Source organism: Archocentrus centrarchus, chromosome 3, assembly GCF_007364275.1.
Source record: "Archocentrus centrarchus isolate MPI-CPG fArcCen1 chromosome 3, fArcCen1, whole genome shotgun sequence".
NCBI classification, from domain to species: Eukaryota; Metazoa; Chordata; class Actinopteri; order Cichliformes; family Cichlidae; genus Archocentrus; species Archocentrus centrarchus.
This window is the reverse complement of record NC_044348.1, coordinates 406,975-422,288: the sequence shown is the minus strand read 5'-3', so window position 1 is coordinate 422,288 and position 15,314 is coordinate 406,975. Positions and strand designations below refer to the sequence as shown.

Sequence of the window (15,314 nt, the reverse complement as noted above, 5' to 3'; positions counted from 1 at the left end):
TTTATTGGCTATATTTGAATCCAGTGAAAACAACCGCTTTCTTTAGAAGCAAATAAGTAAGCTAATATGCAACAATAAGTTAAATGTAGCTGATTTGAATATTCTCTATTCAAGCGATATATTTCTGCTTCATTACACGGGGACGCGGGGTTCACAATCTTTTTAACCAAGAAAACAATAATTAAATTTATAGGAGGACTCACAACAATAATTGTTTTTCAACAGCAATAAAGCAGTGTAGCTCAGCAGCCAGCAGGGGGCGGTGTTACACTAAACCGTTTTAGAATATTAACATTCACTTTTACCCCTCGCTGTTTTAACAGGTTAATTTTACGCTTTTTAAAAAAATTAATTTCAATTTCAGTAGCTTTTGAAATCGTGTGTATCACCACTGGGAATGCTAAATAACATTATCCTCTGTATTAAATTCCTCCTCACAGGGCGGAAAACAGTCGGAGAAAATCCACTTCCTGTCCGTTCACCGATTGTATCCGACTTCCGTTTGACTCGAGCGACGACGAGGAGCTCATTTTGTCTAAGTGAAAGACCAATTTTTTTTTTGTATCTGCACGGTTGTATATGGTCGACCGGGCAGTCATGTCTAGTCGCGAAGCCCTAAACATGAAGCTCCCGCCGATCCAGTCCACGGCTGGAGCCGTGCCGGTCCGGAACGAGAAAGGTGAGTTTAGCCAGCAGGCTGCTAGCTAAAAGTTAGCCAGCTAGCGCCGCAAAGCTGAGTGTAAATTTTATGTAAAAATAACGAAGAGATTTTTTTTTTTTTTTATTAAAGTGCTGAAAAGAAATTCTTATGGATTTAATTCAATTGTAAAATGACATTCGTAGCTTAACAGTGACAAAGAATTGAAGGAACATGGCAGCAGAGGTATAGTTGTGGAGCTCACCTGATGGGAAACGGCTGCTTCAGTAGTAACTTGAACGATTTACGGTTCAGGATAATTCTCAGTTCACTCTATTCCTGAAACGAGCCGTTTTAGTTCCTTTCTCTTTAGGCCAAAAAAAAAAATATCCTCATTCGCTGTCTCCCTAAATATAAGGTAGAAGAGCAGGCGTACACAGATAGAGCTGCGTACCTGACATGACCCAGTTGTAAAGAGCCTCTCTCTGTAGTCATACAGAGCCAAGAGTTGACAAATCAGAGTGTTTAGAGTCGCCTGAAGTCTGAACCTTTGGCGACATAAGCAATGCCAAGGACCCAAAATCAAAATGCATTCACTTTGCTGTCAAGTGTGTTTAAGAAAATTTGGATTTATCTTGAAAAGTTTTTAAGTAATTTTCTGAGATGTGATACTAGAATATGTTGACAACATCGTAAATAACAATTTAAAACCATAAATTGCGTGTGTGTGTGTGTATATAATTTTTATGACTCGTTTGTCAAATCAGTCATTTAAATTGCAGATATCTTTTAATTAATCTTAAGAAAGGCCTTAAATCAATAACTTGAACTCTTTTCTAGTTTTCAGTTTGTAAGATAATGCTTTAGTTACCTAACAATAATATAATGAGATGATTACTTATTAAATAAATAAGTGAAAATCACATTTATGACTTTGTTTTAACAAAGATTAAGTTGTAAATGAAACTTCAAATTAGAAACTTCAAAGTTGGAATTAATTTGTAGTTCTGTTGAGTTATTCTTCCAAAACAAAGTGTTGTTAAGATGTGATTAAGATGATTGTGTCTCTCCATGTGCCAGGTGAGCTCTCCATGGAGAAGGTGAAGGTGAAGAGGTATGTATCAGGTAAACGTCCTGACTACGCGCCAATGGAGTCTTCTGATGAGGAAGAAGAGGACTTCCAGTTTGTGAAGAAGGGAAAGGAAATGGAGCCAGAGGTGGAACTTGAGGAGGAGGAGGTCTCCGATCCGCGTCTCAGACGTTTGCTGAACCGTGTGTCGGAGGACGTGGAAGAGAGGTGCACAGCTTTTAAGATTTGATTTGAAATGATCACTGAAATGATCGTACTGAAAAGCTGATGTGACAACGTGCTTTCTGCTTCTCTGTCCTCAGGCTTGCAAGACACAGACAGATAGCAGAGCCTGAAGTTGTGGCTGAGAGCAGCGAAGACTCTGATGAAGGCACGTGGCACCCACAGCGAGAGGAGAGCAGTGAAGAGGAAGAGGAAGAAGAAGAAGAAGTGGATGATGAGGTTGCTATAATTAAATGTCTTGAATTGCTTCTTTCTTTTTTTACATCTTTACTTTATTTGCAATAAATTTTTTTTTTTCTTCTGATCATGTGTAGGAAATCGAGAGGAGGCGAGCAATGATGCGTCAGCGAGCCGTAGAAAGGAAGAATGAAGAGATGGAGGTGATGGAGGTGGAGGAGGAGGGGAAGTCAGGGGAGGAGTCTGAGTCTGAGTCTGAATATGAGGAATACACCGACAGCGAGGACGAAGCAGAGCCACGGCTCAAACCTGTCTTCATCCGCAAGTATGAGCTGAAACCACAGAGAAAGTTTGTAGCAACAAATGCTCTCGAACCCGTAAACTGTCTTTATCAGTGTCACAGAGGGGCGACAGTCTCAGTCAGGGTTTCTGTGCAACATGCTGACGTAATTTGCCAGATCAAGACGTGAAGATTTCCAGAAAATATCTCTTGCATATCTAAAGGAACAAAAATCAGTAAGGTCCCTTATGAAAAAATACACATTCCTATGCGTGATAGTGCAAGGGTTAGGGGTGAGTTATTGTTCAGTTAAAGTCTTGTTTCATGTGTGCTTTGGCTCGTTTATCCAGAACAATCGTGTCACGTGGAAACAAACAGCATATTTTGGATGTATAATCTTGAGCTATTTACACACAAGAATGTAGGAACATTTCCAGGGAATCAGGATATTGTCCAAAGTTTTCCTTTTTCATATATGGCTGTGGCTCAGGAGGTAGAGCAGGTCATCTACTAATCAGACAGTTGGTGGTTCGATTCCTGGCATGCAGGCATACAGTGAGGATGCTGTGCATAGATGGAATCACCAAAGACCTGAAAGCAGCACGAGGAGCACAAACAAGAACAAGAATAATCCTTAGACCGGTTGTTAATAATACTGCCTCCGATGGCTGTAAATGGCTACAACATACAGATGGCAGTCTGCAAAGCTGTGCATAGGCTCTCTGTAGGACCAACATAAAACCATCCTAGTTACCATAACCCAGCAGGTCGCTGCTTCTCCATTTCAACATGAGTTAAAAGTGCAGACGTCAAACTACGTACCAGTTTTTAAATCGTGTTGATAGGCCAAATAAAACCAGAGTTCTGATCAATAATCTACGTCATAACCTTTCCTGTATATTATCCTGACGTATGATGCGCATTTCATGCAAGGAGGAAAAAATGGTAAAAAACGGGATATACACTTGCAGGAAGTGCTTGTGAGCAAAACAACACAAAAATATCACGACATCCTCTTTCCTATTGTTGGAAAAATGCACCACATCAACCAAACAAAAAAATATATGGCAATGTTTGGTGAGCTGGACTGAGAACAGACTCAGAGATTCCTGGTTGTATCAGATGACAGTAGATCACAACAATAAAACAATGGTTATCAGGAAGTTAACATTGATTAGTACATTCACTGTTCACTCAACAGAAAAGACAGAGTCACAGTGGCAGAGCGTGAAGCAGAGGAGCTGAGGCAGAGAGAGCTGGAGGCTGAAGCTAAGAGGCAGGTGGAGGAGCGACGGCGCTACACCCTCAAGATTGTGGAGGAAGAGGCTAAGAAGGAGTATGAGGAGAACCGGCGCACGCTGGCTGCTTTGGATGCTCTGGACACTGATGGAGAGAATGAGGAGGAAGAATATGAAGCCTGGAAGGTCAGAGAGCTGAAACGCATCAAGAGGGACAGAGAGGCTCGAGAAGCGTGAGTAAACACCAGTTTGAGTCACTAAAAATTAATTCATGATGAGAGGAACTTGAATGCTTGAATGCAGCTGTTGTTCCTGAAGAGGTAATGAGGATTGTTTGTCCTCAGCTTTGAGAGGGAGAAGGCTGAAATTGAGCGATTCCACAGCCTGACGGAAGAGGAGCGCAGGGCTGAGCTTCGCAACAGTGGAAAGGTCATCACCAACAAAGCCAGCAAAGGCAAATACAAGTTCCTCCAGAAGTACTACCACAGAGGAGCCTTCTTCATGGTGAGAGCCTTCTCTCATTTTCCTGAGCTTGCCCTGTACTTCACAGGCTTACCACAAGGGTTTCCTCCTGTTACATGGTGCTAGTTTTCTCAGTGTTTAGTAAAAAACTGAGCCAACTACTAAACCCAAATATTTTATTCTACAATACCATCAAAATAATTATTTTGTTATTGTTCTGACTGAGAAACTTTGTTAGCTGTGGAAGACAAAAACCACCATAATCAGAAAAGCAATAAACAATTCAGTAAATAAACAGATGATGAAATGCCACAAAATAGTATAAAAAATAAATGTAGGGATTCATTTACAAATCAATTAAATGTAACACTTCAAAGGTAAACAAATGTAATAAAGTATTTTTGCTTTAATTGCTCTATTTACTTACCCTGATCAGTTAATTTTCTATGATTGATATATATATAATGGATGGATGGCTATAAGAACTATTTACATATTATTTTCTCTTTGCTCTTAATACCTTTCATGCATTTTGATGGATATACTTAAGCTATTTCTACATTTTCCATTTTCTGTAAATCTAGCAAAGGCAATGAAAGAGATAAGTTTACTTGGAAATGAAAGAATTTGCATTTGTATGAATTAAGTTAGGTGACTGTAGTTTACTTTAATCAAAGAACTAGGCATAGATAATAAAATGATAATTTTCAGTAAAACTTTAACCAATAAAAATGCACAGAAAGTTATGTGCATGCATACAGAGGTACTCGGCTTCAGTACATTGGTGATATTGGGCTGTTTACAGTATAACAAAAAGCAGTGCATATGCACTGCAAACAGTGCAGAAGGGACACACCATCACACAGGCAACACCTTGGATCTATTTCAGCATCTGAAATTGTGTCACCCATTGGAACATGAAGAAAGTAAGAAATTACAGTTCCTTTAACGAGCACCAGACCTGTACTCAGTATCCCTGGCAGCAGACTCCTGGATCAGAATTTCATGTCCCACCTTTTTTATTGTGACCACTCAGAAGGACTGAGAAAGACATTTTTGTCATCTTTGGCCTCCTGGCACAGCCCTGCGTACATTCATCCAGGCTGTACAGCATCAGTTAATTATCTAACATCTCTAACTGTAAAGATGTGGTTTCTCTTACAGGACGAGGAGGAGGACGTGTACAAGAGAGATTTCAGTGCGCCTACTCTGGAGGATCACTTCAACAAAACCATCTTACCCAAAGTTATGCAGGTCGGTTGCTTTTGCTTGTTTTTCATCTTTGTTGTAGATGGACCATTTAACAGGTTATTACAGTTGTAATAGCATTGTGTTCATATAATGGTGTAATGTACAAGTTGGTGGTTAAAGTTTTGGAATATGTTTGTTTCTCAGAAGGAAATCTAGTTAGAAAGAACCTCAAGGAGGGGGACACGAACATTTAGCCACATTTTTAAAATTAATATTAGTATTTCTGTTGTTGTGCGCTCAAGAAAATTGGGCAGCTGAACTGTTTGCTATGAAATGTCCTCGTATGTTTGCTGGGTGTTTCAGTCTCTAACTCTTCAGCCAGCGCTCCGGCTAGCCTGGACCAGCTTAATTAGCGGACTTGCAGATGTTTGTTCGCAGGTTTACATGAATCGATAATTGTTTGGAAGCTTTAATTGCATTTCCATTAGACTGATGAGTTTTCTTCAACTTGAGTAACATTGTCTTCTATCCATGCTCTGCTGCGGTGTTCCACTTCTTCCTTCTCACACACATACTTGACAGCAGTGGAGACTGAGAGAACCTAGCATGACTATAAATGCAGAAGAGACTTTCTCACTGCACTGAGATGAAAGCACACTCTTAGTGGGCAGCCTACCCTTCAAGATAATGCAGGAGTGGGAAGGGGAAAATGCCTGGGGGTAAAGGAGAGATTTGAAGATCGCATCCAAACAATTCTCAAATGTCCAGTGTTGGTGGGCTCGTGATACAGGAACTTGGAGTTTTTACTGGACTTCATATTTATTAATGTTTCAGAAGAGTTTCCTGGCTCTAATAGACTTTGCATGCTCCTCCTGTCTATAGAGCATCGTCTAACATGGCTGGAGCACTGGCTGAAGAGTCTCACTGAAATAGCACAAAGATATTTCATTTCACAGCTACCAATTTAGCTGCCCAATTTTCTGTAGCTGTTTTCTGTAGAGTGGCTGTAGCTCTGGAGGAAGAGCGGGCCACCTATTGATTGGAAGGTCAGCGGTTCGATTCCTGGCTACTCCAGGCTGCATGCCAGTGTATCCTTGGGCAAAATACTTAACCCCAAGTTGCTTTGGAGTGTGAATGTTAAATAATAAAAGCACTTAGCTTAGTTAATCATGGAAGTGCTGGTGTGAATGGGGTAAATGTAATCGTGTTGTACAAGTGCATGAGTGCTCAGAGTAGAAAAGCGCTATATAAGAACTAGTCCATTTACCATTCTACTCTTTTAAATTTAATGACTATTAAAGTATTTGAAAATCATAATTATCCCTGACAGTATGTGGTAAATATGCATATGGACACACAAACTGTGTTGTGACATCCAAGCAGATGTGTGTGGTCAGTGACGGCTGGTATCATAAAGGGAATGTGTCTTTCACGTGAATAATTTCAGATGTCTGGAAGAACGGCCCTCTTCGCATTGTGACCACCAAACAACAAAACTTTGTATTTAAAGGACAGGCTGTTGTGTTAAGAGTAGTTCAGTGAGACCATGTGAACATATCTGTTGTGCTGAGTACATTTGTTTTTAACCTCCAGGTCTTGGTAGTTTTAAACTTGGTATTACCAGTAAAATTTACCTAAGGCAAGTCAAAGCACATCACCAGCTGTATCCTATTCAGCTCCATTTGTTGGGCTCTGACCTTTTGTGGTTTTTCCCCCCATTCTCAAGGTCAAAAACTTTGGCCGGTCTGGACGCACCAAGTACACTCACCTGGTGGACCAGGACACCACATCGTTCGACTCGGCCTGGGCTCAAGAGAGCGCTCAGAATACAAAGTTCTTCAAACAGAAGGCGGCAGGCGTGAGGGACGTGTTTGACCGGCCCACAGTGAAGAAGAGGAAGACTTAAGGTGCACGTGAAAAGGATATCATCAGGCCCACAGTGCAGCTTTAAAGACTTTCAGAGACTGAGCTGCAGTCTGATGAATCTGTTTCTCTGGACTATGACGTGGAAGGAAATCAGCAAATAGACTGACTGTAACACTTTGATCAGTTCACAGATTTGGGAGGTTCAGCATCCCTGCTGGCTCCTAGAAATCTACTAAAGATGTTACTGGTGGGATTTTAGCTGTAAAAATGTTTTCATCAATCTACTAAAGATGCTTCTACATAATTGAATGATGGCTTGTGATGTAATTTTGTAAGTTATCTAAAATGTTTAGTATACATAATCTACCATTGACTTATCCTTTTTTTGCTTGGTGTTTAAATACTGATGTTGTAATTTGGTACATTTCAATTAAAGCTGTATTTTTTTTTTCCACTTTCATAAATGGGAAGAGAACCAAGCCAGATGTCAACTTTTATTAAAAAAAAAAAAAATTACAGACGTTTAACACCCCAGCCTGACTGAGCCTCGATCACAAACTAAGTGAAGCAGTCCAGTGTGTAAATCATGTTCAGTTGGTCAGAGCCACCAGAGCTTCCACCACATTCCCCATGTGTTCCCTCAGACTGCGTTCTGCCATGGCCCTCGAAATCTCCATCTCAGACATCTGCACGACAACAGAGAATCAAATTACAGTGTAATCCAAGAGCTAAAGCAAACTTTTATAAAACTTTAAACCTTTTAGCTGGACTTAATTAGCTGGACTTAAATGACCTATGACGCTCATTTCTAGCTCAACATTTTGTTTGACTCCACTGAAGTAGCTTTGTAGTTCAAAATAACTGATACTGATCCTTGGTGTAGTTCTTCTGTTTGGCTATCCCTTGTAAACAAGGTTTGAACAACAGGTGGGTGGAGCTTTTGTGCTCACAGTCACAACTTGACATCATGTAGATGACTTAAAATGAATCAAATCACAGCAACAATGCACAAAATGATCCTGGAGCAAGAAGAGTGAAAAGAGGATCCTAGTTTGATTAGTTTCCACAAGACCTTTAGGAGTTTGGGTACTTTCACATTACACAGATTGCCCAAATCTGAGTTCGGGCCAGTTAACAGGAGACTTTTCAGTTCCATTTTAGGATGCTCGCATTTATCATTTTCATAGCTGTTACTGTTCCACAGGAGTTTAAAATAGGTCATAATACCTATAGTGGCATCCCTGTGCATAAAGCCAGGTCTGTTAAGCAAGATGTTCATCACAGTGTTAGTGTCCACATACATTTGGGCATTTACTGTACATGCAGCTGTTTGGTTGTATAATAGCTAAAAAATTAGACAAAATCACTGAGTAAAAAATAAAAAAACCCACAAAACTTACAATTAGCTCTACGTCCTCTTTCTTGATGGTGACTTTAGCCAACTCCTTTTCTCTGAAAACAGGAATAAATAAGTAAACATGCATTTCCTGCTAAAAAACAACAACAAAAAACACCACACTGCTTTCCTGGGTCTTTTAGAATGAATAAAACTCAAAATACGGAGAAAATGGATTTTTATAAAGGACCCAACCCTTCAGTTACAGGTGAAGAGCATGCTCTTACCTCTCTTGCTTGGCTTTCTGTTCTCGCGATCTTCTGTCTCCAATCACTGACATGGCCTGGGAGGGAAAACATTAATTGTATTTGCACGGTTTTCACAACCCAGAGAAAATCTGACGACAATCTAAGTTCCATACATGCATGCAAATTAAAAACTAATTGTTACAGTAAATGTTATAAAGGGACCGCTCACAATTATCAAATATTCACAAGTGTGCAAAGCGGATATATTTTCAAGACTCAGTAGCACCCTTGCTGCTGGCACCCTTGCTGCATGCCAGCAGACAGACACAAACCAATCAATCAATGAAACCTGGTCATATGACCACTCATTAGGAAGCACTCTAAAACCACCTGTCAAGCCCACAGGTGTTGAGTTTATATGGCTGGATGGAAAGTTTATCATCCAACTGGAACTGGAGGGTGCTCAATGGATACTCATTTCAGATTTTGTATAAACATGTTTTTGAAGGAAAATTCACACCCAAAACTTAGAATTCTATCCATATGGCAAACAATGTTTTGTTGCCATTTTCCTGTTGGGCTTTTTGCTGGTGTTGTGATTCGTTAGATTAGCCCATGAGTGCGTGGACTGACATTCTTCAAAAATGAAAAACGTATACGTTGACCCTTAACCCCCACCCACCAAGTGTGTGGTTATTTGCATTATATTATCATTTAAAAATAAAAATTGTATTCACTTTAATATGCATTGCTTATTTGATATTTATTGTGATGTCACATTAATGTTAAAAATACATTTGATTAGTTTCAACCTCATTTTTATGGGTCATTATTTTAACTGTGAGAAGAGACAACTTGAGGACGTTAACAGGTGGTCAGACTTGAACAGGTGAGGTAAGAATGAAATAATCATTGACTAATCGATAAAATTGACAGATTATTTGGCCACCTAAATAATCTTTAGTTGCAGCCCTACAGTCTGTACAGCTGATATGCTTAACTGAGTGTAACTCAGAAATATAATTAATTACTTTACAAAACATTACCTGAAAGCATTTCTGGGAGGGGATTGGGATGGGGTGGATTTTGGACTCTGACTACATCACTATGGGATTTGGAAAATGATATAAGGTAGCTAGTGGAAAAGAGAGGAGGGTGGAGAAAAAGAAAATGGAGACAGACTGTCAAAGGTGTGGGAGCATTTCACAGAAAACAGAAATAAAGCTGAATGCAGTCTGTGCAAAGCAGAGCTTTCCTTCCACGGCAGCATCACTGCAGTGCTGAGCGTTTAAAACGCCGGCACCCTGGAGCTGTGACATCAGCTCTGGATGGGTACGTTAGTGCGTCGTAGATACCTGTTAATGTTTTTACAGTAATGTTTGTGTTAGTCTACCTGTCGGAAACAAACTCTCATGGATGATGTTTGGTAAACACCGCCATTTCAGTTATGTTAGCCAACGAGTGAAGGACAATAGGAGCAGCTACGTTGGCTCCTATTTTTTTTCCTCATATTAATATCAGTGTTCGTTCTGAATAGCAAACCTCTGTATGAACTGAATCATCTGTAAATGTTTCAGCTGCTTTGGACAGAAAAATCTTTTTGATTTAATTTGAAGCCTTGGCCTCTGTCCAAAAGTTCATTTTGGACAGAGGCCATTTTTATTTATTTGCGCATTATATTTTCATTTAAAAATAAAAATTGCATTTACTTTAATATGCATTTTTAATTTGATATTTTTTGTGATGGTCACATTAATGTTAAAAATACATTTGATTAGTTTTAAACTCATATTTTTATGGGTCATTATTTCAATTGTGAGAAGAGAACAAGGTGATGTTAACAGGTGGGCAGGCTTGAACAGGTGAGTTAAGATTGAAATAATCGTTGACTAATCAACTAATCGATAACAAAAATGACAGATTATTCGACTACCAAAATAATCTTTAGTTGCAGCCCTAAAGGTAGCATTTACTGTTTTCTGACGATCTATCGATTAGACGTTTTAAAATTCACCCCACACCCAGAATTAAAGAGGCCCATTTAAAAACAAAAGGTTGGAGGTTCGCTGGCAGTACCAACTAGGATTTTTGCTCTCTCTGCTCTCTCAGTCTGTCGTGTCTTTTTAACATCTCAGAAAGCCCAAAAAAACAGCCGCTGGGTTTAGCTGCCTAGCTACGAGGCAGTTAGCACCGTTTATCACTAACTTTACATAATTTAGCGAACACTAGGTACCCAGTAGCATGAGGAAAACTCGTGTAGGTCAAATTTTCATAAGCTCGATATCAAAGAGACTAAATTATTCACATGGGTCGCTGTCAGTGATGATGTGAGGGGAAGTGACGGCACCAATGGCCGCATGTTTCCGAAGCTAATGTTAGCCCAAAGCTCTCACCGTTTCTAAGTCAGAGCTGGAGATTTCCTTCTCCTCCGCGTAGTCTGTGACCCTCTCCAAATCAGCGGCCCCGCTGTCATGTTTCCGAGGCTTTTCTGCCGGCTTCCCGGTACAGTTTTCCTCGGCTTCCAAGTCCAAATCGACATCTCCCTCCGCCGCCATGTTTGCTCGAGTAAGGCCGGAACAAAGAGGAAGGTTCCTACAAATACCGGACGGAATACGAGGTAGTACCGGAAGAATTTTTTTTTTAATTGATTAAAAAAAAAATCCAACTGTGTGTGTGTGTGTGTGTGTGTGTGTGTTCAATTTAAAAATACTGCATTTATTTACTTTTTAGAGACTTTTTGTGAGGAAGAACTCATTCACATGTATCTGTAGATATCTTTCATATCTCATGGATGTTTATTTCATTTACAATCAAATGTGATTCTGTGGTGTTGCTAAACCTCATAATGGATAGTGGTATATATGACTATTATTTAGATAAGAAAAATATTGAGTTTGGTCACCAATGCTTTTCAGGACATTAGAATTTATTTAAAAATAAAAAAATCACTCATCACCACCAGCTGAGACCAATATTTTTGATCAGTTACATAGGCTATATACACTTATATCCAAACAACAGCACAAGGATTAGCCTACATTGAGATCTCAGTGTTATTGAGGTAAATAAATTCACTGTACAGTTCAGGGGTTCCACAGGGACACTGGACACAGAACTGGGGTTACAGTAATAACAGTAAAACAAAATAAAGAAGATTCACCTTTTAGTTTCAAGCCCATAGCAAGCACAAGACATAGATGGAGAATCCAGCCCCAGTAAATCAATAACAGTCAATAACGACTGATCAGATGCAGTGGGGCATCAGATCCTTGGGAAGGACATGAAATTTTATTTAATTCTAATATTTCAAACTACTCAAAATTTTATCAACAGATCTGTCTTGTGTTTTTTGAGACATGAGACAACAACAGTTTACTGGATTATGTGGCCATCGAACTGTCCGGATCACTAAATCTCTCCATGCTCCTCCTCATTCTATTCCTGTCTGTTATAAGTGGTTTACCTGTGCTTCCACCACTGTAACAGATTTCCTGTGTCTCCAGACTTTTCCAGCCCTTCTGTGTACTTGAGCTTTTTCAATCCACCTACTGTAATCAGATTAAAAGAAAGAGAAACCTGTTCATGCCTTCAGCCCTGAGTGGGACTGAAACCTGCATCAATGCTCTCTGGTATCGGCCTTCAGGAGATGTGTGAGGTCCTGAGCACCTGGAGGGATGTCACCAGGGTTGGAGACACATTGCTGCCATTGTATCAACCCCTTCATCCTGCTCTATGACTAATGGCTGCTTGACTGTTTGGAGCTGTCGTCACCCAGGACCTCAGGGACGTGATGACAGGACACTGGCTTCGGGCACAGGTGAGACTCACCAGAAAGCAAATAGCGTGGGAAAAGCACAAGAATGTATTCATGTGACAGAGTGTAAGTATATATTTAAAAAATGCAAAAGAACTGAGGCTCCAAAAGAAATATTGGATTGATTCCCAAAGTGAAAAAATGCCTCATACCTCACTGCCCTGATTCCCTCACCAGCCTCTGTTAAAATTTCATTCAGTAAATATTTGAAAAACCAGCGGGGATATTTAAGCAGAATATGTTTAATGATATATTTAATTATAAAATTGAATGCTTAAGTCCCTTCATGTGTTCCAATACTGACAGGTTATCCTGATAGAACAGCTTTTATATTTCTATATATTTAATATGACTAATATATTCGGCTAAATCTGCAGTTCCGCAAGAAATTGCAGCATGATCCCTGAAACCTGCTGGATTGTTCTCTTCACCTAGGAGGAGACTGGGATCCAGCGTTATGATCATTTTGTATTTTCTAATTAGTATTTAATTTTTATTTCATTTTGACTTTTTGTTTTAAATTCAGTTTAGTTTCAGTTAGTTTCCAGAGTGGATTTTCTTGTTTCAGTGTAGTTTTTCTTGTTTGAAAATGTTTATTTTTTTTTAAATTATTATTAGTTTCAGTGTTAGTTTTAGTCAGAGGCAGAACTTATGACTCACAGGTTTGTAGGCATCCAATAAACACAACCATCAATGCCTCATCAGGGAAGTTCCCTGATGAGGCATTGATGGTTGTAATATTTATATATATATATATATATTTTTTACCAAACTAACAAATAGTAAAATTAAGGATATTTCCTCTATATTTTTGTTTTAGCAAATTTTCCCAGTTTACAAAATAATTTCAGTTAGTTTTATTCATTTATTTTTAATAGTCTAATCTAGTTTATTTTTTATTTTAGTTAACTAATATGTTTTTCATATGTAGTTTAAGTTTTTACTTTAGTTTTAGTTAACTATAAAAACCTTGCTGGAATCTAACTGTGTTACGTAACCTGCTCTGTTGTCTGAGCCACAGCGCCACAAGATCATCATTACATCTTGGCTCAGGTTTGGTGGGTTTCTCACACTGACTACACATGAAAGAGTTGGTTTAATTAACCCACTGGTTTCTAGACTTTGTATTTTGAAGCCTTAACTTTTACAGTTTGGCTGTGGCTATGGTTTCTTGGAGCCAGTAGTGACTGTACGTACATCAGATGGCGGATTGCTAAGTCATTAGCTACTGTTAGCTATCTTGTGTACTTTACTTCATAAAGTTTATAAGTATAATTCGCAGACACACATACATGCTAATTAGTGCTAAGTGACAGGTCATTAAAAGAGGCCCAGTTCAGTGACTTGAACTAGCAAAGGTGAGTTCTAACAGATCAGTACAGTTGTCCTTGTTGATACGTCTGTAATCAAAGTGGCAAAACCTTTAAATTTAAGCGGTTACAGGATTCAAGTGGATGAGTTTTAGCTAAAATCTTCATTCAGTTGTTATGAGGGGGGAGATTAACTATCGAGACTAAAACCATTTTGTGTACAAGGCTGTAAACACATTTTTTTTTTTTTTTTGCATTTTTGGCCACAGCGGCTTTTATGGGCAGTAGAGAGAGAGACAGGAAATGGGGGAAAAATACAGGGGAAGACATGCGGGCAAATTGGCGACGGACCGGGACTCGACCCGCGCCGCCCACACTGCAACGCGGCATATGTTTGTGGTCGCCGGCTTCACCACTAAGCCACCCAGGCGCCGTAAACACATTCTTTAATGCTACATAGATTTGCAGTTTAACATGGTAGTCTGCAGGGTTTGACTTGTTTTTGGAGCCAGCCTAAATTCTTACAGTAAGGAGAACACAAAAAAAAGTGTAAGTCCTTCTCAAGGGAAAGAGGAAGCATTCTTGCTCACAGCTTTGAAATTAAAGACCATTAACTTCTTGATAAATTTAAGGATCTGGTTTGCTCAAGTTACATACTCCATTAATCCATCCATCCATCCATCCATTCTTCCAAACATCCATCATGGGGCTTGAACCAATCCCAGCAGATTACTCCTTGGGGTGGTTGCCACTCTATTATCAGTCCCTGATTTTGGTATTTCAGCTGGTGTTAGAGTAGCTGAGCATTAGAATATATAGCATGTTTCCACACTCCAGAAATAATACAAGTTTAAGGGGACCTATTATGCTTCATATTCTTCATCTTTGCATGATTTTACTGGCAGAATAGTAATTAATTATCATATGCTGGGCCTTGATGCAGCCCCTCAGTTCTTTCATTGTCTGAATCAAGGTGTTTTAGTGCTTCTCCCTTTAAGCTAACTTCCCTCTGATCAAGCAGAAGGTTTGTGCCTGAGATGACCATATTAGGGCTGTCCCCTCTCTTTGACATCACAGAGCCAAAAAAAAAAAAGTACTGGGCAAACTTAAGTGGTCTCAGATCACAAAGGTTGGGACCCACCTTTCAGGAACATAAATACACAGCACTGTATGGTGTTATATAAGAATTCCTTTTATTGGAACACATACTTTCTAGGGGTTTCTGGATGCTTTTGACCATGTAGTGTGAATTATACAATAATCCTGCATAGAATAAAAAGGATGACATCAGATTTTGATGTCAGACCAATAAAAACAATACTTTCATCAAAGTTAAGCCCTTGATAGAATTTTTTTTTAAAAATGTACTCTCCAATAATCTGTCATCTGTGTAATCCCTCCAAACATGAACAGGCTGTGCACTCAGTCCTGTCGTAGTTATGA

General features: G+C 39.3%; 3 protein-coding genes across 3 annotated transcripts in view; 2 read left to right on the top strand and 1 right to left on the bottom strand.

Moving 5' to 3' along the window:
• Positions 1-468: 468 nt before the first annotated feature.
• Positions 469-7,714, top strand: mfap1 (microfibril associated protein 1). Its single transcript, XM_030720347.1, has 8 exons — positions 469-679; positions 1,718-1,934; positions 2,030-2,168; positions 2,264-2,451; positions 3,608-3,877; positions 3,989-4,148; positions 5,271-5,360; positions 7,024-7,714. Exons 1-8 carry the CDS (start codon positions 580-582, stop codon positions 7,201-7,203), a joined length of 1,344 nt encoding a protein of 447 aa, XP_030576207.1. The 5' UTR covers positions 469-579; the 3' UTR covers positions 7,204-7,714.
• hypk (huntingtin interacting protein K) lies at positions 7,644-11,347 on the bottom strand. Its single transcript, XM_030720371.1, has 4 exons — positions 11,141-11,347; positions 8,787-8,842; positions 8,564-8,615; positions 7,644-7,849 (listed from the first exon to the last, which is right to left on the bottom strand). The coding sequence occupies exons 1-4, from the start codon at positions 11,300-11,302 to the stop codon at positions 7,754-7,756; spliced, it is 366 nt and encodes a 121-aa protein (XP_030576231.1). The 5' UTR covers positions 11,303-11,347; the 3' UTR covers positions 7,644-7,753.
• A 994-nt stretch (positions 11,348-12,341) lies between these two features.
• The window catches only part of serinc4 (serine incorporator 4), a 35,607-nt gene continuing 32,634 nt past the window's right edge, over positions 12,342-15,314 (top strand). The window contains exon 1 of the mRNA XM_030720334.1: positions 12,342-12,564. Within this exon, the coding sequence (XP_030576194.1) occupies positions 12,538-12,564 (27 nt within the window). The 5' untranslated portion in view covers positions 12,342-12,537. The remainder of the gene's footprint in view (positions 12,565-15,314) is intronic.

Coding starts and splice junctions, on each gene's coding strand:
- hypk (XM_030720371.1), bottom strand. CDS start 11,302: ATGGCGGCGGAGGGAGATGTCGATTTGGACTTGGAAGCCGAGGAAAAC. Junction 8,843..11,140: donor CCAGCTCTGACTTAGAAACG/GTGAGAGCTTTG, acceptor TTTCCCTCCCAG/GCCATGTCAGTGATTGGAGA. Junction 8,616..8,786: donor CAGAAAGCCAAGCAAGAGAG/GTAAGAGCATGC, acceptor TCCTGTTTTCAG/AGAAAAGGAGTTGGCTAAAG.
- mfap1 (XM_030720347.1), top strand. CDS start 580: ATGGTCGACCGGGCAGTCATGTCTAGTCGCGAAGCCCTAAACATGAAG. Junction 1,935..2,029: donor TCGGAGGACGTGGAAGAGAG/GTGCACAGCTTT, acceptor CTCTGTCCTCAG/GCTTGCAAGACACAGACAGA. Junction 4,149..5,270: donor ACAGAGGAGCCTTCTTCATG/GTGAGAGCCTTC, acceptor TTTCTCTTACAG/GACGAGGAGGAGGACGTGTA.